Raw genomic sequence first — 25074 nt, forward strand, 5'->3', positions numbered from 1 at the left:
TGCCAACAAAAGTGTTTGACATTCGAAATGGATGGATTTTATAATGAAGCAATGATAGTTATGTTCTGAAGACATAGGCTTTCACAGAAGCAAATCCTGTGAAAATTAGATTTGCCAAGTGCCTGTAGCATTGCTGGGAACGAAGACTGATGATTTAGCTGCTTTAACTCAGCATCTGATGAAAATGCTCTTCCTACCGGAGTCTATGAATGTTTTTTTAAGGTTGCAAGGTGTGACTCGTTGCTGGGGAGGGGGGAGAAAATGGGGATGGCTTGCACCTGTCCTATCGTCACAACAGCACTTCCCAAGATTTGAGGCGCTTTGAAAACCCGCACCTCCAGAGCAGCGCGTGGGAGGAAGCTGGTATAACCGTCCGAAGCGCGCAACAGGAGCTGGAGACGAAGGAGCCAATGGATTAGCGGTGGGACGAGGGAGGAGGCGGGAGGGGGTGGGGTGGGGTGGGGAGAGAACCAGGCAGCCCAGAAACGTGGGTGGGGTTGACAAGAATGAGGGGCATTGTGCAGCGCTTTTGGCGAACAAGGGGGCATAATGGGGGAGTGTGCAGCGGCGGTGCCAAGGCGCGGCACAAAAAGCCCATTGACGGGGGCCGGCGCAGCTTTCATCACATGGCCCCCAAAGACGCTATTTAAAGCGGGCCGCGCGGCCCTTTCAGCACCACTGGCGCTGGTCAGCGCCCTACGAACAGCTCCGCGACCAAGAGGCGCTGCGCCGACGAACCCCAGCCAGGAAGGCGAGGACGAGGCTGGACGGGGCCGAGCCATGCCGCGCTCTTTTCTGGTGGACTCGCTGGTGCTGCGCGAAGCCGGCGGCAGCGACAAGAAAGGCGGAGTCTCTCCCGGCAGCCCACCGCCCCCGCCGCTCTTCCCTTATGCCGTGCACCCCTCGCATCCCCTGCACGGCCTTTCGGCCGCCTCCGGAGGCGCCTGTCCCGCCGCTCCCGTCTCCTCGTCGGCTGCGCGCAAAGCCGGCCTGCTCTGCGTCTGCCCCCTTTGCGTGGCCGCCGCTTCGCAGCTGCACCCGCCGCCGCCGCCACCCGCCCTGCCGCTCCTCAAGGCTTCCTTCCCACCCTTCGGCTCCCAGTACTGCCCTTCGCCCCTGGCTGCCCGGCAACCTCCCGGAGGTTCGTCCGCCTCCAGCGCTGGCCACGTACCCGCCCTCTACCAGAGCGCTTACTCGCTGCCCGATCCTCGGCATTTCCACTGCATCTCCGTGGGTAAGTAGTTTGGGGACCACGGGGCGGGCTGGGGAGCGACGGATCCTCTTGCCGTAGTTCGCCCGGGACGGCCAAGACCCGATCCTCGCTCTTCGGTGGCCGGGAAGATCGTTTCAACTTGTCTAAATGCAACGGGCGCTTGGTTTGGCAACCGGGGTACGGTGGTTTCCCCGCCATATACTTCCGAATAAAACCGATTTCAGAATAGATGTATGGAGAATGAAGGTTTTTTTTAAAAAAAAAATCCGGGGGAGTGGAGCGCGGGAGCGGGAGAAAACTGACCAGAAGCTTCCTCTTGCCCAACATTTGGAAAACAGAGATCTGAAAGAAAGTGATCTCCGCAGAGGGGAGCCCCAGCTGACACCCTATGGGTTCGGAAGTGGAGTGAGAAGTGGTTGTTATTCGATCACCAGGAATCCCGGGGCTCTAGGCTACAACAAAAAGTCTGAAAGTATCTTGGAAAAGCCAGTGGCCGATCACTTCTGTACTGTTGCCCCTAAAGTAACCATGGACGCGTCTATAAATTCCCTAGGAGTCGGGTTCCAGGAAACCTTTGCCCTTTCGTTCCCTAGGAGAAAATGCAGTTGAAGACGGGGGTAATTTGACTTCCCGACCGAAGTCCATACTTCCGCAGTCCGCGAGATTAGAGGGATGGGCACTGGGTGGCATTCCTAAATGACAGCCCAGTCCTTGAAACGAAGTCCGGACTGCGGAAGAGAGAGAGAGAGCTGAATCCAAACAGGGGTGTGGAGAATTCGGGGAATTGGTGGGTGATGTAGAGAGAACGGTGCCCTCCACTTGAGGGTTAGCTGAGGGTTAGCTCCGATCCAGGGACTGCTTTCAAGAGGGAGGGATTCTAGCACCTTCCAGCCTGCTGTCCCGAGAAGCAATTTTGCACAACCTCTGAGGAGCGCTGCTTGGTCTGCCATTCCAAGGGTATTTACAAGGAGCCCGCACAAGTTGAAAGAAGTCAGCCTATCCTGACCTCTGTAGAGGTTCTCAGTCATCCAGGTCATGGTTGTCCCAAAGGTGCTTTTTCAGGAGGCAACTGGGCTTTGTTGTTGTTTTTGTTTTGAAGACCTTTCGCTTCTCATCCAAGAAGCTTCTTCAGCTATCCACTATCAGAGCGGAAGAAGCTTCTTGGATGAGAAGCAAAACGTCTTCAAAACAAAAAACAACAAAGCCCGGTTGCCTCCTGAAAAAGCATCTTTGAACAATATCCTGACCCTCCTACCCCGCCCCCCGTAACTCTCGTACAGATACTTTCGAGTAATGACTTTGAGTTACCATTGATGGTTTCCCCTACTAGTGGGGAACTGGGGGGGGGGGGATGCCCGACCGCGATCCTCTGTAGGACCCTTAGTCATATCCAGCCTGCAGGTTAGAGAAATAATTCTTGCTTACGTCGCTCCCGTACTTCCAAACCCCGTCAAAACTGCATCTCAAGAGCGCTTGGGCTTATAGCTGTCCTCTTGGCTAACCGCAGTAACGATTCCTAGCGCGATCTTCTATACATGGCTCTAATGGATGTAAAAGTCATCCGCGCTAAGCTTCTCGGTGTCCTTTGGGAGGGAAGGGTCGGCTTGCCCGCGGGGCCAACTTGGCTTGGAACCTGCCGGCCTTGACTTTCCGCTTTTGCCTCCCCGCAGACAGCACGTCGGGCCAGCTGCCGAGCAGCAAGCGGATGCGCACCGCCTTCACGAGCACGCAGCTGCTGGAGCTGGAGCGGGAGTTCGCCTCCAACATGTACCTGTCGCGCCTGAGACGCATCGAGATCGCCACCTACCTCAACCTCTCCGAGAAGCAGGTGAAGATCTGGTTCCAGAACCGGCGCGTCAAGCACAAGAAGGAAGGCAAGGGGGGCTCCCATCGCGCTGGGGGACCGGCCGTCCTGGGCTGCAAGTGCGCCTCCCTCTCCGTTGTGGCCAAGTGCTCCGAAGACGAAGAGGACTCGCCCATGTCCCCGTCTTCCTCGGGCAAGGACGAGAGAGGACTGGCCGTCCCACCCTAAGGCGCGACGCCTCCGCCGTCCCGTCTCCGGCAGATGGATGGACGCTCTCTAGAGCCGGTGTAAATAGCCCCGCTGCCCCTGCTCGCCAAGAGCGCGCTGTGCCAGAGCTATCGGTTAAGGGGAGCATCGTATGTTCCTTTTCCGTGGCAGCTGAGATTAACCACACTGTAAATAGCGCAAGGAGGCTGACCACAACGCCGATCTTCCTCTTTCTTTGAAGAGTAAGGAAGGGGCAAGGCCAGCCTGGTTTATCTCTGTCGGTATCTGGGGGGTCTCCAGGGCTTGGGTATCTCCGAGCCTGGCATCTCCCTCTCTCTCCCCCTCTCTCCTTCTCTCTCTCTTTCCTTCCCCCTCCTTCTCTTTGGGTTCTTTCTGGGTGTGAAATCTAGGGGTCCCGCTTCCTAAAACAGGTTTTCTTTAGAGCCAGGAAGGCGCTTCAGTAGGAAAGCTCAGGCTGGGTCAGACAGCAACGGGTTTCACTTATTGTGGGGTTTCTTTTCTGTGTTGTTTTGCTCTCCCTTCCCCCTCCCCCCCCCCCGTTAAGTCAATTTGATGGTCCTTCTTGAAATATATAATGGTACGGCTGTATTATTTTCTGGAAAAAAAATTCAGGAGATATTTATTTATTTATTTATGTAAAGACGCTGAAGCAAAAATAAAGGTGTTTTTTTTAAAAAAAATAGGAATATCTATATCTATATCTATATCTATATATACCCTGATGGTCTGGTTATGCTTTGGCTTTGCAGAATATACTGGTGGTACCCCCCTTGGATAACTCCCACTAATTTCCGTGGGGAAGCTTTGACTTACCAGAATCAGAAAGTCTTATTTCATAATTCGATGCTAAGTAATATGATACTCAATTCAACTGTCCCTGGATATAATTATAATTGGTTTCATTGGGAATGGTAACTCTTCCCCACTCAGAACGGTGCGATGTAATAACTACTTCCTTGGATTAGCTTGGATCCATTGCGCAGCATTGCTCAAGATGTTGACCTCATTGGTGTTTACTTCTGAGTAGATACTTAGGGCAATGCTACCTCAGACAAGAACGGAAACATTTTGCTGACAAAATCCAGTGTAGGTTGTATAGGGATGACAAATCAGGGGGAAAATAGTAGCACCCACGCATGTTATTAGAAGGCATGTGCCTTTATGCAGCTCACGAAAAGCTTATGCGTTTGGATAGAATTGGTTAGCCCTGCCACCTGAACCCTTCTGATATCTTGCTACCATAAACGAACACAGTTCTCCTCCTATGCTGTACGAGACAAGTATCCAGATTATATCTGGATGGTAAACTTTGTCTTGCTGCTTTGTGGTGAATTAAAGAATGATAAATATGGTCCATATAATATATTGCGATTATCAACCACAAAATCCATACTCATATCTGCATTTTTCCCTTCTTTATCTAACACAAAGGTTAGCCAGATTAATAACATCTACTATATACAGAAGACAGCAAATGATGCTCCTTAAATCATCAGATATGGCTCTTTCTTCTATGCAAACCTCTACGCAGTCTGATTCTATTTTTCTTACTTAAAAAATCATGGATACAGAATTAATGTTAAGGAATGAAAAGGGTTCAGTGGTAACACTAAAAAAAAAGTGCAATGCACCATGCACCACAAAGTACAATTTCCAATTCACACTCACAGGCCCTGAACGGTATTTATTACGGTAATCCTTCTGGGTAATCCTTCTGGGGCAACAACCGTGTGAGATTTACTTCTGAGTAAATGCTTCCATGGTTTTTCAGTTTGCTTTAAGAGAGGACATATGAAGAGCCACCACAAAAGTGCTTCTCCCCTCCATGAATTCTGTTTGCTGGCCCCAGAAAAAGCAGATCCTTTGGAGGAATCTGAAGGAGATTTTAACATTTGCAGGGGGTTCTGGTCACTTACAGTTTCTGCCCCCACCCCCAATGGCAAAACAGAAGCTATAATTATACTAGAGGCTTGCTTGTTAATGGCAATCTTTACGCAATTAGCATGGAACGACTGATTATTTGTGGGCACTTGAGCCAGGAGCTGCTCAATGTTTTCTCCTGTCAGAAATACCTTTGGTTGAAGGTTGAAGTTTGCACTAAAATGGTCTGGGGTTTCCTTTCAAGCTGGACTGAGCTTTCCAACCTGGATCCAGGCACACACTTAGGAGACTTAAGAGAGTAGGCAACGGCATCTGAAATCAAACTTGGTGGCAATCATCATGCTAGACCAAGCAATGGAGAGAAGGAGCAGAAGGTGCATATTCTATATCCCACTGTGGCAAGAGATGATGAGAATGGTCACTGAAGACTCCTCAGAGCGCTTGAGTGGCTGTTTCCTTGGATTGCTCCAGAGCAGGGGTCGGCAACCCTAAACACTCAAAGAGCCATTTGGACCTGTTTCCCACAGAAAAGAATACACTGGGCACCACAAAACCCTTTGTGTGCCTGACTATTTCCTGAGTGGCCACCAAACTAGTATATATAGTTGAATTAAACATTCTGTTTCCTCCTGAAACTTTTCTTTTCTTGGATTTAACCATGATTGACCTACTGGGGATTGAAAAGCTCAATAAATCCTATGCCAGCAGGTGTCGCTCATTGGTGGTTGTGACGCATATTTTGAGCAACAGGGAGCCGCAGCAGAGGGATGAAAGAGCCACATGCGGCTCCAGAGCCACAGGTTGCTGACCCCTGCGCTAGAGAAATATGGGTTTGAATCCTCAATGTGCGCATACATTCTTCCTAGGATACCTTTTGCATGGGTTTGCCTTTGAGTTATTCTTGACTCCTACGTGGACAAGTGCATGTAGTTTTCTTGGCAAGATTTCTGGAAGTGGCTTGTCCTTGCCTTCTTCCTACCTAGACTGAGAGAAGGTGAACAGTCTAAGATAATCCAAATGGCTTTGTATCTAAGGCCGGACTAAACTCACAGTTTCCCATTTTCTAGCTGGGTATGTTAATGCACTGAGTTAGAAAATGGGAAACTGTGAGTTCTAGTCCTGTCTTAGGTACAAAGACAGATAGTCTTTGACTTATGATCAGGAAAGGGAGTGGAAATTCAGTTGCTATGTGATCGCTAAACAGGTCGTCATGTGACTGCACCCAATTTTACCAACGTTTTTAGCTCCGCCATTAAGTGAGCCACACGGTTATTAAATAAATCCAACTTCCCCAATTGACTTTGCTTGGCAGAAAGCAGCTGGGAAGCGTGGTGAATACATTAACACCAAAATGCTGCAACTGTTGTAAGTTCAAGCCAGTTGCCAAGTGTCTGAATTGAAATCAGGGGACTGTGGTGCAATGATCCTAACGTCAAGGATGGATCATAAGTCATCTTTTTGGAAGGCCATTGTAACTTTGAACCATCATTAAATGAATACTCGTAAGTTGGAAGGCACACTATCAGGCTGGATGCACACGAATATCCAAACCTGAATCATGTCTAGAGTTATTTGATAAGGCACACAAAGATCTGGATGACCACAAAGGGGTAGCAGAGATATAGGTGCCACTGGCTTTGCTGCCATCTAGTGGTAGTCCAAAGTTTTGCAGCACTATTGGGTAGCTCCAAATTTTAGACTAGGGGTCACCAACCTTTCTGACTTTAGGGACCACTAAATTCATAATTTTAAATCCTGCAGACCACTAATATGATTTTTTTAAAAAAAGATACATAGTATTTAGTGCAATATTAAAAAATGCAAATAATTTTTATGCGGACCAGCAAAATTTTCATGGATCACCGGATGGTTACCGCTGTTTTAGACCACAGGATCAAGTTTGGCCCATTATTGATTTACTCTGCTTACAGAGCATTCTTAACTGAATCAGTTAAAAGCTCAAAAGCTGCATTGAGACCCAGATGGTAAGATTAATATTAAACAAGGTTTTTGTCGGTTGGTTTGCTTGACTGTTTTTGCAATTTAGTTGTGCAAGCCCATTTGTTGATTTACAGCTCAATGGGAGTCTAAGTCCAGAACCCAGGACCTGTGCTGGTGAATAGACCAGGGGTGGGAAACTACGTGACCCCTTCAAGACCTGTGGACTTCAACACCCAGAATTCCTAAGCCAGACATGCAGGGAATTTTGTCTGTAAATGTGTTTTTATTTTCCATTTTCATTTTGTACAGTCACGTATATACTGTGCATAACCGGGGCCATATAACATTAAACAATAAACATAGCCATTCCTCTTGTCAACAATACCCCCAACGATTTAACTAACGATAGAATACTGAATATTGAGGGACACGATCTGGTATATGGTTGGCATGCTTACTTGTTATTCAACAAAAAATTGGATAAGAATTTTAAAAGTCATATCTTAAGAAATGCTTTACTGCGGGTTTGGAAAAAATATCAATATAAACTAAATGACAAGTTACTCATGTGGGCAATTCCTAGACATGCAATTGAAAATATGAATATAGCACAAAAACAGGATAGAACCACCTACAGACAGCTTCTCACTTTGGAAAGGGGGGTACTACAACTAAAATCTTTAGAGGTATTGAAAGAGGAGAAGGTAGTTCAAACATGGTTCCAGTATGGCCAATTACAGGCCAGGTGGAAAATAGACCAAAAAACTGGTTTTATCCAAGTTGAGGATAATTTGTTTAAACAAATAAGGGAATTTTGGAAGTTAAAATGCACAGGTTGCAAAAGGGCAAGAGCTGCTGATCCCTGCTTTAGACTTTTATGGCTCTCCAAAGCATTAGAAAGGATTTTTTTTAGTTTTCTAACACTTTATGGAAATATCTGAGATATCTAGAATCCTCTGAGTCCTATTACAGAGGCAGAGGTAGAAAGGGAGACAAATCTATGACATGGAAAATGTATCAGTAGGAGTAACCACGTTCTTCATTTCCCCAACCTGGGAGCTGAAACAATGACAGTTAACTCCATGCTTCTTCTGTAACAAGACCTGGGTGCGTGATATAATTTTGCTTGGTTTATTTCATTTTGTTCCTTTCTGTTTCCTTTCAGGAAGACTAGACTAGATTAGACTAGAGATGAGATGAGACTAGACTAGTTCCCTTCAAACAACCGGATGGAAAGCAGAGCAAGTCTAATCGATTTCAGCCGATTTCAGCGATGGCCTCCTGTGAGAAACTTCCTACTCTTTTTCCGACATATTGGGAAATAGGAAGGCTGAAGGCCCTTGTTTCCCATAATTAACTGCCAGAAATACTCGGCGTTGCAATCCAGACACGTGTGGAAAGCAGTTGTATTAGGGGTGGCTGCAATATAGCTACTTCCCTCCCACCTCTGAATTTGGATGGAAGGGAAGATGCAAAGACTCTTGGTGTAAGAGATCAAAGCAAGTTGCAAACATGCAATTGTTTTGTTGCATCTTTTCTCTTCTCTCCTCTTCTCTCTTCTCTGCCTCTCCCCCTCTTCTCTCTTTTTCTTCTCTTCTCTTTATCTCTCTGCTCTTTTCTTCTCTTCTCTTTTTCTTCTCTTTTCTTTTCTCTTCTTCTCGTTTTCTCCTTTCTCTCTCTTTTCTCTTTTTCTCTTCTCTCTTCTCTCTCTTTTCTCCCACCCACTCCCTCTTTTCCTCTCCCCCTCTTTTCCTCTCTTTTTCTTCTCTTCTCTTTTTCTCTCAGCTCTTTTCTTCTCTTATTTTCTTCTCTTTTTCTTCTCTTTTCTTTTCTCTTCTTATCTTTTTCTCCTTTCTCTCTCTCTTTTCCCTTCTTTGTCTTTTCTCCCACCCACTCCATCTTTTCCTCTCCCTCTCTTCTCCTCTCTTTTTCTTCTCTTCTTTTTCTCTCTGCTCTTTTCTTCTCTTTTTTCTTCTCTTCTCTTTTTTCTTCTCTTCTCTTTTTCTTCTCTTCATTTTTCTCTTCTTTTCTCTTTCTCTTTTTTCTTCCCTTCTCATTTTCTCCTCCCTTCTCCTTTCTTTTTCCTCTTCTCTTTTCTTCTTCTCTTTTCTCTCTTCTCTTTCTCTCCCCCCCTTTCTTTTTTTCTTTTAAAAAAAACTCTTTGATTATTAGGTAATTTTCTTTTTGCTATCAATAGGGATCTGGAGGAAAATAGAATGAATTCTATTTATATTTAAATAGTGCTGATTATATATATATATATATATAATGGCTGATAAAAAAAATGGTGCAAATCCCAAGCCATAACTTTACTATATATTTTACTATATACTCCACCTCTACCTCTGAGGCAATCTGGGCACTGTACAGATAGTCCTCGACTTATGTCCACAATTGAGCCCAAAATTTCTGTTGCTAAGTGAAACATTTTATGATCTTTCTTGCCACAGTTGTTAAATGAATTACTGCAGTTCCGAAGTTAGTAACATGGTCGTTAATGGAGTCTGGCTTCCCCACTGACTTTGCTTGTCAGAAGGTCGCAAAAGGGGATCGCGGGACCTCAGGACACTGTAACAGTCATAAATATGAGTCAGTTGTCAAGCGTTCTGAATTTTAATGGTGTGCCCACGGGGATGCTGCAATGGTTGTAAGTTCTTTTTTTCAGTGCTGTTGTAACGCTGAATGATCACTAAGCGAACTGTTGTAAGTTGAGGACTACCTGTATTTAAAGAAAGGTTCATAACTCGTTCAAGAAGAATGGCCCGGACCTACAGCATCAATGGTTAACCTTTTTGGTGCTGACTGCCCAAAATGCAAGCATGGGCATGAAAATGTGCGTGCATGCGAACCCCCAAAATGAAATGCCAGCGCCCCCTGTGCATGTGCCCTGTGCATGAGCCCCTCACACACATATGCACCCCGACCCTGCCCATTTTTCACTTCCAGGTTGGTGCAGGAGGCTTTCCAGGCCCAAAATGGGGCACGGAGGGGACATGTCCCCCTCCCGTACCTCATTTTGGCTTCCAGGTTGGTGTGAGAGGCCTTCCAGGCCCAAACCAGGACACAGGGACACTTGCGGGGGTCCAGCACCCCATTTTGGCTTCCAGTTTGGTGCAGGAAGCCTTTCAAGCCAAAACAGGGCACGTGGGGGGTGCATGCATTCCTGCGAACTCCCAAAATGCAATGTGAGCATCCCTGCACAGGTGCTCCCCATGCAAGCTCACGTTCCTCCCCCGCATGTGCCCTGCCCCCTGCGCATGTACGGCAGAGCTGGACTGGGGCGATGGCTGGCGGGCCCACAGAGAAGGCTGTGTGTACCACCTGTGTGGCACAGGTTTGCCATCAAGGACCTAGAAATCCCTGGAGTCGGAGGAGCTGCTGGTGGTTTTGCCACTGCCAGGTGATGCTCAGAGCATGGGAAAGAAATCCAGGGAAATCCAGCAGACACTTTCTTCCTTAACTGGTCTCTCAAAAAATCCCTTAGGACAGCAACATTTAGTGGCTTCTTTCCTAGAACAGAACAGTTCTAGGTATTAGCAGGTCCGGTTCATATTCATGATGGTTGCAGTGTCCTGGGGTCCTTCTGACAAGCAAATCAGTGGGGAAACCAGCTTCAATTAACCACCATGTGACAAGGTGCTAAGCTGCACCCTGACATTATTCTACTGGTGCATCTTCTAATAGATGGCCCTTTAATGGGGTGATCTGACTGTGTTTGATGTCTACCATCTTTAAGCTTCTTCCACAAATGTCTTAAGCCACACCCATCCTGTCCTAACTGAGCTGAGTAACATTTTTAAGGCCAACTGAAGTCCCAAAAAGTCTGAAATAGCAATAGCATTTAGACTTATATACCGCTTCATAGTGTGCTTTCCAGCCCTCTCTAAGCGATTTACAGAGTCAGCATATGGCCCCCAACAATTTGGGTCTTCATTTTACCCACCTTGGAAGGATGAAAGGCTGAGTCAACCTTGAACCGTTGGGACTTGAACTGCCGGCAGCCAGCAGTCAGCAGAAGTAGCCTGCAGTACTGCACTCTAACCACTGCACCACCACAGCTCTAATGATAAGAAGGGCTTTTATTTGGGGATTTCTCACTTTTCTTTTTTCTTTTTATATAGGCAACCAATGACAACTTCTAGGGAACCAGTTTGGTGTAATGGTTAAGACATCATGCTAGAAACTGGGAGACTGTGAGTTCTAGTTTTGCCTTAGGCACAAAGCCTGGCAGACGATCTTCAGCCTTTCATTCTTAGTCAGCCCTGGGAAGAAGGCAAAGCCATTTCTTTTCTCTTTTTTCATGGTAATGGCTTTATTAAGATTAATTAACTGAAAATATTGATTCTTCTCAAAGTTGAAAATGGTAGAAAAGAGGAGAAGTGCATGAAAATGCCTCCCTGGATATAAATTTGCAATTTCAGAAACTCAAAAGATGTGAATTTGGGCTTAAGCAAACCATCTCATTCGTTTTTTCTTTAGAAAAACATTTATTGTTTTAAAAAAAACCATTGGACATGATGAAACCATCTTGGCGATCTCTCCAAGACAAAGCCGTTTCTAACATCATGCCAAGAAAATTGCAAGGACTTGTCCTGGGAGTCAACATGGACTGAAATCTGCCCCCATACATTTTTTAAAAAAAAGCCAACTTCCATGTTTTTCCGCATTCTGTTCTAGGGCCAATGCATGCATGCGACTTCACCCATTTCATTGCTTTGCTGTTCAGCTTTGCATTACATTGGTAAGATCTGTAGAGTGAAAGTTCTTCCTGTATTGCTGGCAGAATAGTCTAGCATAGGGGTCAGCAAACTGCGGCTCTGGATGTGGCTCTTTCCTCCCTCTGCTGCGGCTCTGTCACCGGTCAGCGCCACAATTTTGAGAAGAGCTTCCAGTGGGGGGAGGAGAGATAAGCACAGTGCGCCAGGAGAAGACTCTATTGTTGTCACATAACTCTTTGTGTAGGTGTGGCGGTCACCCATGACCCAGCGCATAACAGGGCATGCGCAGCCACGCTGAACCACACAGGAGGAAACAAACTCCATAACATCCTAATATCCTGATAGTGCATAACATAACATCCTGATAGTACTCCATAACATCTTGATAGTTCATAACAAAACATCCTGACCAGGATTTGACCATATATAGACAGAACTTCCCTGAGCAATAGATTAGCAATTGTACTTTGACAGGCTGTTTTTAATCACATGCTATTGCTCCTCCTGCCTTTGTCCTATCTCAATAAAAGGGGCTACCAGAAACCATTCTGGGTCGCTCCATCCCAAGAAAGCTTGTGTCCGTGTCTTTTCTCCACATTGGCCTCATGGACGACCCACGGGAACATCACACTCTATGGCAAGGGGAGGGTTTTCCAGTTGTCTCCACAATTGATAGGGCTTTCGGTTATGACAGGTAGAGGAAAAAGTACGCCACGCTAGGAGGAGACTCTATGGTGGGGGAACCCAACTTCTGGTCAGCTCCAGAATTGAACTGGGGGCTTCCGGTTAGGAACTTTGTGGCTCCTGGTCTTCTTTTCTGTGGGAAATGGGTCCAAATGGCACTTTGAGTGTTTAAGTTTGCCGACCCCTGGTCTAGCACCATTGCACAATTCTACAATTCTAATTGATCACAGGCACAACTTTGCTGCATCCATTTACAGAGGAATTTTAGAGATAATCTTGAGGAAGGTGATTAAGAAGGATCAGCAGTTGACACTTCTCCAAGTAGTGTAAAGAAAGTGCCGTATTTTTCAGAGTATAAGATGCACCAAGATTTTGAAGGGGAAAATAAAAATAAAAAGGTTTTGTACTCTGCAGACCTTCCAAAAATGGCCCATTTTTAACAAAAACGGGCTCGTTGTTTGTCAAAAAAAGAGGGCATGAAAAGCATTTAGGAGGATTGTGGAGTGCTCCTGGGGGCTGGGGGGGGGCAAAAAAGAGCGAAAAACAGCCCATTTTTCACTCATTTTTGCCCTTCCCAGCACTCTGGAAGCCTCCTAAAAGCTATGCATGTCCATTTTTGCAAAGGAGGCGGGGTTTTGGGAGGCCAAAAATACTGTATTCAGTGTATAAGCTGCACCCAGATTTTCACCCTCTTTTTTGAGGGAAAAAGGTACGTCTTATACTCTGAAAAATACGGTAATTCAAATTAGTTTGGTTTTGAATTGATTAAGAGCTAATGGTGCAGAAAATGGTGCAGACAAACTTTCAAGATGTTGTTATTCTACCTTGCAACAATGAAGTAGCATATCTGGAATCTTTTTGGTGTCTGTTTCTTGGCCTGGTCTACTATGACAGACAGTTTGGTCTAGTGATTAGGATACCAGGCTAGAAACCAGGAGTTGGTGAACTCTAGTCCTGCCTTAGGCATCAAGGTCAGCTGGGTGTCCTTGGGCCAGTCACTCTCTCTTTGCCCAACTCACCTCACAGGGTTTTTGTTGTGCAGAAAATAGAAGGAGGAAAGGTATTTGGAAAGGGTCCCACTTTGCATTATTTATATTAAAAAAAACATAGAGGCAGATTAAAAAAATCTAAAATAAACAAACATGAATGGCTGACACATCAGATCCTTAACAGAAAACACCAGAATAGTTTGAGATAAGGGCAGACTAGGAAGGAGAATGGAGGAGAGGACATAAGAGGGAATGGATATGCAATTTTCTTCAACCGTTTATTATAACAAGTTTGTCAGAACAGGACATTTAAGTCACAATTCATTTTTCATCATTGCTGGGCTTCAAAAATTGCAATAATGGGTTCTCTGCCTGGTTGCTGGGTGCGTGTGGCCATGGTGGGTGTGGCCTAGTTGACCTCCTGCACCATGGCGGGGTGCGGGGGAGGTTTTCATCTTCACCAGGCTCCAGAGGCTTTCCTTGAGCCTCTGGGAGGGCAAAAACTCCTCCCCTGAGCTCTGGAGGGTTTCTAGGAGGCCCATTATCCCCCCTCCCCGAGCCTCCATGTGGGCCCTGCACTTACCTTGCATCTAAAATGGACCGCATGAAGACTCTTGGGAGGGGAGAGGCGGGATGGAAGGGGCGGGGTGGGTGGGCAGGGCCAGCCAGGGGTGGGATTTGGAGGTACTCCGAACGGCCCATAACATTAGCTATGGGTTGTCCTGAATCTCAGCGAACCTGTAGCAGCCCACCTCTGCTTTTTACAGAACAGAAACTTCATTTATTTGGACTCTTGAAGCTTCTTTCCCTAATCAAATTGCTTCCAAATGAGAATATTCTATGGTTTGAGCGTCATAAATTTGCCAATATCCACTGGGTGGAATTTGAAGAATTCCAGACTTTAAGCAAATGCCTGAAGCCACGATTCAAAGATGTCAGTGGTATTTCTAGGAGGCTAGAAGTGCAAATCTTATTTTTATTTTATTTTGTCAAACAAAAATTACAAATGTAAACAAAGAAAGAAAGAAGATCAAAATGTGACAGGAACAAGAGGCACTTACAATTTCTTATGAACTGTTGTCAAAAATCCCAATGATGGATGTGTCCATTATCTGGTAGTCCCCATGAGTTAAGCTCGAGTCAAGGGAAGGTTGACTTTTATCTCTTTTTTGGGGGGGGTCTCTATCTTCAAAAGGAAAGGGAAATTGGGATTGTTCATAGAATCCTAGAGATGAAGAAACCTTTCATCAGTAACTTCTCTATTTTTTTTTATTGAAAATTTTGAAAAAATTTTGTTTACAAATGTTTACTTCCCTCTCCCTACCCTCCCCACCCAACCCCCCCCAACCTCCCCCCCCCCGACTTCCCAGAACCAATACAGGGTATAAATCTTTAACAAAAATATTCTAAAATAAACTTTAAAAAAATGTTAATATCCTCTTTCAATTGAGCTTTAACTCCTCTTTGCTAGGCTTGCTCTAAACAGATTATGTCATTCCTTGTTTCTTCAGTCATAAGCTATCTGGAATTTCTTAGTCCCATATTTATTTTGAGTATAGTCAATCCATCTTCTCCATTCCAATTTATATCTCTCATTGGAATGATATTTGAGATATGCTGATATTTTAGCCATCTCTGCTAAGTTTGTTGCTTTTAATGTCCATTCTTGAATAGTAGGCAAATCTTCCTTCTTCCAGTATTGCGCCACCAGCAGTCTTGCTGCGGTTATTAAATGCAAAATCAGGTTAGTCTCTATAACTGTACAATCAGTAATTATACCTAACAAAAATAACTGAGGGGTAAACTTTACCCTTTTTTAAAGAACATTTTGCATAATCCATCATATTTTTATCCAAAATGCTTTAACCTTTTTACAAGTCCACCATATATGATAGCATGTAGCATCATCACAATCACATCTCCAGCATTTAGGTTGTAAATTCGGATACATAGAGGCCAGTTTTTAAGGATCTAAATGCCATCTATAAAACATCTTATAAAAGTTTTCTCTCAAATTTGGGGCTTGTGTAAATTTTACATTTCTTACCCAAATCTTTTCCCTAACTTCTCTATTAAAGCATCCCCCAATAGATGAAAATATTACCTCTGCTTCGGAAACTTCCAATAAAGGAGATTTCACCATTTGTTGGTTCCCCCGTTGAATTGCTACCGTAAAGAAGTTTTAACTATAAGGCAGTATTTACTAATAGTCATCCTCTTTGCAACTTTGTGCCCTGAATTGCTTAATGGTGAGATGGACAGCAGAATTTTTTTAAAAAAATAATTCATATCTTGCATTTAATCTGCTAAAAACTTTTTCGGAGGGCATATCAAATGAGCATGTTACTTGATTTTTTTTTTAAATTCCCCCCTTGTTTTGAAAATCGATGGGAAATCGGGTTTCCACTGTTTTGAGTTTGCTATCAAATGTTATTGCTCAGCAAGGGAAGGGAATGAAAACAGGCAAGTTGGTAAGTATAACATCCTCATGCAAATCCCAGCCCTCTTGTGTGTGCATCAACGTTGCGCACATGTGTGAAAGAGATGAAGCTTGCATTGTGATGCTGTGTCTGCCATCTCACCCACCCCCCACTCATCCATGGATGCCCCTGTAGACGAGGCTGTCCCTGGGATTCTGGCATTTGGCCATCTGCAGAGCTGCCTACTCTAGGCACTACCAGCCTTTACAATTCAGTCCAACAGAGAGAAACTGCTATCTGCCCCATATTTTAGGGTGGTTCATGGGAAGGGGGAGAGCTGAAGCAAAGGTGGTGCTGCTATGGAAAAGTCTCCTGGTTAAGCTCAGACTATTTCCTTCCTTTGTAAACATTTCAGAAGTTTTAAGACAGAGTTGTTCTGGACAGCTTTCTGATTTTACTAGCTTTTTGTTTCTACACTACAGCAGAGTAGAAATGTGGGAAAGAAAGAAAGAAAGAAAGAAAGAAAGAAAGACAAAAAAGAAAAGGAGAAAGAAAGAAAAGGGGAGGGAGGTGGGGAGGGAAGGAAGGAGGAAGAAGATCCAAAATAATAACATTATTTCATGTCAATATTTAATTGCGTTGTCCTTTCCCATTTGACGTGTGGCATAAGCAGCAAATATCATACATGATTTTTTTCTATAAGGCCAATATATTCTTTTTACAGGGGAGGAGCATATTCTCTCTCTCCCTCTCCCTCCCTCCCTCCCTCCTCTCTGTGTGTGTTCAAAATATAAAAATGGGGGCTGTGGCTGAAAGTACAGAATTTGTATGCAGTGGTAATGGTTGCCATTTTTAGTCTTTTAACTCTTTCAGTGGACAACTCTAGGCATAGAGTCCTGGATCAGTGTGGATTGCAGCCAATTTATTAAATAAGTGCTGTAAGTAAATAAAAATAAATAAACAAACCAACTTGTCCAGAATGCAGCCGCGCGAGCGATCATGGGTGCACCTCGGTTCACCCACGTAACACCTATCCTCCACGAGCTGCACTGGCTGCCTATTGGTCTCTGGATATGCTTCAAGGCGCTAGTCGTCACTTATAAAGCCCTCATGGTATTGGACCTGGGTACTTGAGAGACCGCCTGCTGCCAATTACCTCCACCAGACCGATTAGATCCCACAGACTAGGCCTCCTCTGAATTCCATCCGCTGGCCAGTGTCAACTGGCGACTACCCGGAGGAGAGTCTTCTCTGTGGCTGCTCCGACCCTCTGGAACGAACTCCCTGTGGAGATTCGCACCCTCACCACCCTCCAGGCCTTCCGCAAAGCCCTTAAAACCTGGCTGTTCCGACAGGCCTGGGGCTAAAGAACCGTTGCCCCTATCTCGAATGGTATGATTGTTGCGTTTTAAATTATGTATTGTTTGTGTTGTTGTTAAATTGTCTGTATCCCCCTTCCCTGGTTTGAGTTGTGAGCCGCCCTGAGTCCCCCTTCGGGGGAAAAGGGCGGCATACAAATGAAATAAACATTCAAACATTCAACATTCAAAAGTTCTTGAAAACACAGGCTGAGAAGTTCCCAAGGAGACTGGTTCACTGCATCAAAAGAATAAAGGCCCTAAGGCCTTAAGGAAAGTTCCAGGGGTAGAAACCTGCCAACTTCAGGGAGGAAGAAGTTTCATAGGACAGAGGCTGCCACAGAAAAGGTAGCTCCCATTAGATGAATTTATTTGGGGAAAGGAATCGTAGGTGTCCTTCAGGAAAGCTGGCCCTGCAGATACTCTGCCTCTCTGCCATAGGTAAAGGTAAAGGTTCCTCTCGCACATATGTGCTAGTAGTTCCCGACTCTAGGGGGCGGTGCTCATCTCCGTTTCAAAGCCGAAGAGCCAGCACTGTCTGAAGATGTCTCCGTGGTCATGTGGCCGGTATGACTTAATGCACAGAATGCTGTTACCTTCCCACCAATGGTTTCTATTTTTCTATTTGCATTTTTATATGCCTTCAAACTGCTAAATCGGCAGAAGCTGGGAGAAGTAACGGGAGCTCACTCTGTTACGTGGCGCTAGGGATTTGAACCATCAAACTGCTGACCTTTCTCATCGACAAGCTCAGCGTCTTAGCTACTGAGCCATTGTGTCCCGGCTCTCTGCAATACAGGGCTTTAAAGGTGATGACCAACATCTTGAATTGCAAATGACAAGAAACTAGAAACCAGTGCAGCTTGGGCAACAGAAGTGTTACATGGCTAACCTAGGGCTCCTAATTAATGTACCCACCGCAGCATTATGGACTAGTTATAGCTTCTAGGTGGTATTCAAGGGCAGCCCCGTGGATGTGTATTACAATAATTACAAGCAGGAGGTGACCAAGGCATGTGTGACCATGATCAAGGTGTCTTAGTTGACAAAAGAATGCAATTAGCTCACTAGTGCTAGGGTCTCCAACCTTGGCAACTTTAAGCTGGCTGGGGAATTCTGGGAGTTGAAGTCCTCCAGGCTTAAAGTTGCCAAGGTTGGAGACCCCAGCACTAGATGAATCTAGACCAAGTCCCCCTAAGCCACAGCTGTCATCTGCTCCTTGAGCAGGAAATCTGAGTCCAGGAGGACATGTACCAGCTCAGTCCAAGGAAGTACCACCCCATCCAAAGGCAAAGAAAAACCATCTGTCCTGGGCCACCCAAAAATCTTAGCTACTCTGCCTTGAATTAAAGCTTGTTGTTAGTTGCAAAGTCATGTCCAACCCATCATGACCCCATGGACAACATTCCTCCAGGCCTTCCTGTCCTCTACCATCCCCTGGAGTCCATTTAAGCTCACGCTGACTGCTTCAGTGACTCCATCCAGCCACTTCATTCTCTGTCGTCCCGTTCTTCTTTTGCCCTCCATCTTTTTCAGCATTAGGCTCTTCTCCAGTGAGTCCTTCCTTCTCATTAGAACCAATTAAAGCTGGTTCCTCCTTATCCAGACTGTTACAGTCTCCAGCAGTTGGCCAGCAGTACCACCACATCAGAGGTGGGTTCCTACCAGTTTTCACCTATTCGGTAGAACTGGTTCATCAAATCTACCGAACCGGTTAGAAGAGGTTCCACCAGTGGACCCGGAAAGTAGACCACACCTACAGAAGAGGTTCCAAAATTTTTTGAAACCCACCACTGGCAAGGATCTTGTAACTTGACAGCTTTAAGACTTGCATGCTTCAATGCCAGAGTTTCTGAATAGCTACTTGGACCGACCTAAGTACTAATTCATAATTTCATATCCGGTCACATGGGCGGCAAGCCACTCCCATCTGGTCACATGGGTGGCAAGCCACTCCCACAAAGGAGGCCACACCCACAGAGTAGGTTCCAACAATTTTTGAAACCCATCACTGCACCACATCACTTGTCTGGCTAGGAATGGAGATACATACCATGTTTTCCCAAAAATAAGACCTACCTGGATAATAAGCCCAATTGGGCTTCTGAGTGCATGTGCTAAAATAAGCCTTCCCCTGAAAATATTGCAACACAGCAGCAGCCATGAGGTGACCACATCTGTTGCTTCCTGCACCTCAAAAATAATAAGGCCTCCCCAAAAATAAGACAAAGTGCTTATTTTGTGGGTCAAAAGAAAATAAAACCCTGTCTTATTTTCAGGGAAATATGATAATTGGGTATAATCAGCATACTGATGATATTGAACTCCATACATATATATGCATTATTATCATTATCAATCAATTATTTAACTATATCCATTATCACTTCATTTTATACATAATGCTCTTAATTTAACTAAATTTGACTCACTTTTTTATTATAAGCTTTCATTACATCAACCTGTGTCTTTCCAGTAATAGTGCAGTCTCATGTCTCTTGCCATTTGTGGCATTAGTATTCTGGTTATTTCCTTAGTAAGTTTTGTATGGACCTCTCTTCGCAACTTATTGCTTATTTGCATCTCTTGTATAAACTCGAAACCCTCCACCTGCTTCTTCAATCAGCTTATCTTTGGTTATCACTAGTGCTTCTGACAAGATTTCTCTCCTTAGTTCCATCAATTCTTCTCTCTTTTCTTCTTCTATACTTTGAAATCTAGGGTAGAGCTCCAGTCCATCTATCTCCCCTTTCCATAGTCCACTCTTTCCATTTCCAACCATGCTCAGTTCACTGTCAGTATCAACAATTTTCTTGTCTCTTTATTTATTTTTTCCTTCCGTTTTTAGAACTCTGACCTTCACTTTCTTCATTTGATGAACATCCTCAATTTTTCCATCAAATTTTACTGTTCTATGATCTATGTTCTCCAATCTCTTCTCAATTTTCTCTGTTACTTCTAATAATTTTTGAATTTCAAACATAATCTTTTGCAATGTTAAGGTTTCTTTTTCATGTTACGCCATTCTTCCAACTCGTAAACACTGCCATTCTGGCATTCAAAACTTTTTATTAAATTTAAAGCAAGTTCATTTATAATCTTTCAAGACAAGGCTTTGTTTTCACTCCACTCCAGCTGCCAATAAAGCTCCTGAAGAGCACCTGTAGAAACAACCCATGCTCTTCTTACTACCCCTCTCTGTAAACAATCTGAAGAACCTTGAAATGCAAAGTCAAATGATCAAAGAGAAAAAAGAAAAAATATTTCCAAGCCTCCAGCCGCCAAGTGGCAGTGTTATTTCCTTTCCCTCTGTTATTACAACCCTCTTTGTATTCCTTTTATATCTTCTTTATATTCTCGGCTTAAAGAAAACAAAATTCTTAAATGGAGCAAAAAAACAAACAAACCCATCCAATCCAGCATTATAAAAATAAGGAAAAAGATTTTAATCCATAGGTATAAAAAAGAATATAAAAAATAGTAGAAGAAAAACTAATCTATTCAATTTAAAGAATAGGAAACATTTGCAAAAGTTTCATCCATAAAAGACATTTTTTTAAAAAAGGATAACACACAGTCTAATGTAGCTTAAATTCGCTGCTTGTACTCTTATGTTTTCAAATTTAATTTAGTTTTGATTTTTTGGGGGGGGTAGTCTCTTTTATAATAATATGATTTCCTCATTGGATGGACACACTTTCTCTTTCCGTTTTCCTCCCGTTCCAGAGCTGTTCCAACTTCAGCAGCTTCAATGGCTGCACTTCTGTCACTGGCAAAAAGAGATTCTCCTGGATCAATCAGAGACTTTGCAGTGTCCCTGTATGTCTCAGGACGTACTCTTCCCTGTCACCATCTCTTCGGGATGGTTTAGATCCAAAAGGACCGTCCAGCAGCAAAAGTATCAACTGTGATCTTGGACTTTAAGACTGCACGTCGTGTCGTCGCGGAGTCAGCTCCTCCTCTCCCCTCTGCCCCCTCTGAAGAAGGCCAAGAGAGTGGGGGCCTTCCTCCCTTCCAGGGACAGAATATGCCACAATGCAGGGGCAGCTACAGAAAAGGCTCTCTTCCTAGACCCCACCAGATGAAATTCCTTCACTGATGGGATCTGTAGCATATCTTCCCTTCCTGAATGAGTGAGATGGGTGGGCTGATGTGATGGGGCGAAGGGCGGGCAATTTGGTTCTATAGGTAACCTGGCCCTATGCCATGGAGGCAGTGGTGGGTTTCAAATATTTTTAGAACCTCTTCTGTAGGTGTGGCCTGCTTTGTGGGAGTAGCTTGGCAGCGATGTGACTGGGTGGGAGTGGCTTGGCAGCGATGTGACTGGGTGGGCATGGCCAACTTGTAAAATGTGGTGAAGCTCACTTAACAACGCTCTTGTTAAGCAACCAAAATGTTGGCTCAGAAACTCTGGAATTTGAAGCAGGCAAGTCTTAAAGCTGTCAAGTTACAAAACCCTTGCACCTCTAACCCTTTAGGGAAAAAACCTCCAGGGGTGTTCAAACTTGGCAGCTTTAAGACTTGTGGACTTCAACTCCCAGAATTCCTCCTCTCGCACTTCATCTTGATGATGTACGGACGGGTGGGGGAGGGAACTGGAACCAGTTCTAAATGGCACTGTAGATTTGTGGAACCTCTTCTATAGAAGAGGTTAGAACTGGCAGGAACCCACCCCTGCATGGAGGGCTTTCTAAGTGCTGAGTCAGGGGTGGGATTCTACTAGTTTGGATCAGTTTGGGGAAACTGGTAGCTCCGACCATCAGCTGGTCTTTGGGTCTCTGCTGTGCATGTGGAGTGGGGGCAGGTGTATGTGCGGAGGGCTGTGTGCATGCGCAGGGCATATGCGGGTGGCATATGCACATGTGCAGGGGGTGGGGCGCATGGACCCCCCATTTTGGGGGTTTGGGCATGCAGGTGCAAATTTGGGCACTCAGTCCACAAAAGGTTAGCCATCACTGGCTTAGATTACTATTATTTTTCCTGAGTGATTATATCAGAATTTAAACATGGCTCGACTTTCTCATGGTCTTGGAAGGAAGTTTTACTAGATCTTTTCAACCCAGAAAAATGGACTGGTCTTTCAATGAACTGGTCTTCTCCCACCAAATCCAACTGAGTTATACTACACTTCCCACTGAGAGAATTGAAGATACTCCAACCAACTTCATGGTCCACAAATGGGAGAAAGTTGCCCTGGATGGCTTGATGGCAAACTCTTCCCTTTGTGGATATCCATTGATGTTTTATTGCACATGTGCCAAATTCTCTCTTCCTTATGCCCCTTGCTTGACTTCCACCTACTAAAAATCTACATCTTCCATAAGTTACATTATTATTATTGGAGAAAGGGCCAAAGTCTTCATTTGGACATTTCCATTGAGGCTGAGTGAGTGGAGCCAAATCAGACTCCTGATTTGTAGTCAGTAAATGCATCCCAGGAGAAAACTCAGAGTAGAGGTCCATTTGTCTTAAAAAGAAGCAGGAAACTCAAGGAAAGTCCCACCCTACTGATTATCTTTTGGGAAATGAGTTTCCATGTATTTGACTTCTGAGTAACAGAAGTTAGAATCCAGTAGTGACAGGCAAAAGTTCTGAAAAGTTCATTAAGAAAGGAGAAGTGGGGGGGAGTAAAAACACAACAACTCTGCATGATGTATTTTGGGAGCTTCACAATGCAATCATAAAATAGGTTTAGCAGTAATAAAATAGCAATAATAAAGCCAAGAAAAGAACAGGGAACAAAACCATAAAAATCATGCCTTACACAACACAATAGTACTCAGAGAAAGAAATATTTTGGAAAGGGTCTTTATATGGTTGATTGCTCATGTGTGCCATTTCAGGGATTGCTAGCAAGCAGCCTTTCTCCAAAATGTGCTTTCTTTCCATGCAAAAGCTTGGCTGTAAACATCATAGTAAAGAAACAAAGTTAAAGTACACACACACAAAAAAAACCCCCTCACTTCTCTCAGGCTCTGATTTGATGGAAGTATCTATAGACTAAATAGTCCTGATGAAGAGGGAAAAATAACTCTAGAAAAATTACTCCTTCAGTGCCATTTGAATTTAGTGCCAAAAGACAAAGAAGGGGTAGGAAGAAAATATATATATTTAGATAAATACGTGTAAATATCCCCCTTGAAAGCTTGGGGCTTCAAAAGATGACGCCTTTCCAAAATTGATTTAAAGTATTAAAGCAAAATTTAAAGGCGATCAAGACAATTTGGTGGACCTGGAGGCGACGCTCGCGGCCCCACTATATTTAACAAATTATTGACGCTATTATGCAATCAGGGCTGAGAAGTCGGCCCTTGTAAACTTTGCTTTAATTGTTCAGTTAAACATTTTTACAAAACTCCTCTATTTGCATTTGTTAAGGGCTGGGATTAGACCATTTTGTTAATTGCACCATAGCGGTCCAGTTTTCCCGCGGCGCGCCTCTGCGGAACGCTTTCTTTCTTCCTTTTTCAATAGCGCAGCGTTTTACGGGGCACCTCCTAGTCCGGGTGCTCCAAATGCTCGATTTATTTATTCTTAATTTTGTAGCGATCATTCATTGAAGTTAAAAAAGGGCTACAGTGTCTTTTTTGAAGCAAAGAAAAGCTAATTCTTGATGTGACCTTGGCAGTCTGGTGAGAGCACCATCCGAAAAGAGGCGGCCGCTTGAGTCAACAATCCCCCATCTACCAGACTCGCCCTTGTCTTTCTTCCAACTAATTTTTCGTTTAAGACTTTTCTTAGACTTGTCTCTTATCTATCAGATTAAAAGAGCAGCTTGTAACAAATCAGTCTCCTCGATTTACAAGAGCATTAAAAGCACACAAAGGGAGCAGGCAGGCAATACCTGAGTCTGGTAGACGAACGGTGCCTGCAGCTGATTTGATGGGTTGGAAATGCGCACGAAACAAAATACTTGAATCCTGAAAAAAGACCCTTTGTAAGTTTCTTTAGAAATCAAGCAATTCTGCATGACAAAGAACAATTAATAAGCCGTCTTTTCACAAACCAGCAGCTGGTTTCCCCGTCAAGGAAAGTTGTGGGGGGAAAAATTGAGGCTGAATGCGCGCAAAGGCTCTTTACGCACAAACATCTCTCCAATCTGACCCATTTGGCACAACTCAAATAAATAACCCTGCTCGTGGAAAAAAAGCGAGGGAACTGTCAGAAGCATTTAAGCTCGAATATCTTGAAATTGCAAATCCTTTTATGGAGGGGAGGACGCTGTCGATGTGGGTTAAATGTACAATGAAGGTGGTTAAGTTGGAGAGGGCTTTGGAGACGGACACGTGGCTTCTCAATGAAAGCTGCTGGGGACTCGCGTGGCCGCCTTCGCCCCTGCACACACGTCTCTTTCCCAAATACTTGAAAATAGAGAGGGAAGAAAGGGGGGAACCCAGAAAGCCACAAATGGGCTTTTGAAGGCCATCAACTCTTTCTTAGCACTTTTTAAAGGCTCTTTTGCTAGCAGATTTAAGCGTCTAGATAGCTTCCAAAGCAAAGAGGCTCTCTCCCTCTCTCTCTCTTTTTGGTCTGGAAAAAAAATACTTCTTAAAATCTGTGCTCAAAGGCCCATTATCCTTCTTTCTTTCTTCCTCTTTTGTGACATAAAAACAGGGTTAAAATAAAACCTGGCCTCTAGCCTGCTGTTCGTGGGATGGGTAAAATATGGTGAGGCTATACTGGTGTAATTAATTCTATGCAGCTGAAAGTCCTCCAGTTTGAATTTCTAAATTAAAAGGAAAATCTAGCAGACTGAAATCTAGCACTGTTGCAATTGAGATGAAATCGTTTTTTCCATTTTCAACAGGTTTTTTTTTTACATCAACATTTTTATTCTG

At 44.3% G+C, this 25074-nt stretch overlaps 1 protein-coding gene across 1 annotated transcript; it reads left to right on the forward strand.

The window, feature by feature from the left end:
• The first annotated feature begins 780 nt into the window (after positions 1 to 780).
• GSX1 (GS homeobox 1) lies at positions 781 to 3245 on the forward strand. Its single transcript, XM_032219152.1, has 2 exons — positions 781 to 1234; positions 2884 to 3245. The coding sequence occupies exons 1-2, from the start codon at positions 781 to 783 to the stop codon at positions 3243 to 3245; spliced, it is 816 nt and encodes a 271-aa protein (XP_032075043.1).
• Positions 3246 to 25074: the final 21829 nt, after the last annotated feature.

The sequence above is a fragment of the Thamnophis elegans genome, chromosome 6 (genome assembly GCF_009769535.1).
Source record: "Thamnophis elegans isolate rThaEle1 chromosome 6, rThaEle1.pri, whole genome shotgun sequence".
NCBI lineage: Eukaryota > Metazoa > Chordata > Lepidosauria > Squamata > Colubridae > Thamnophis > Thamnophis elegans.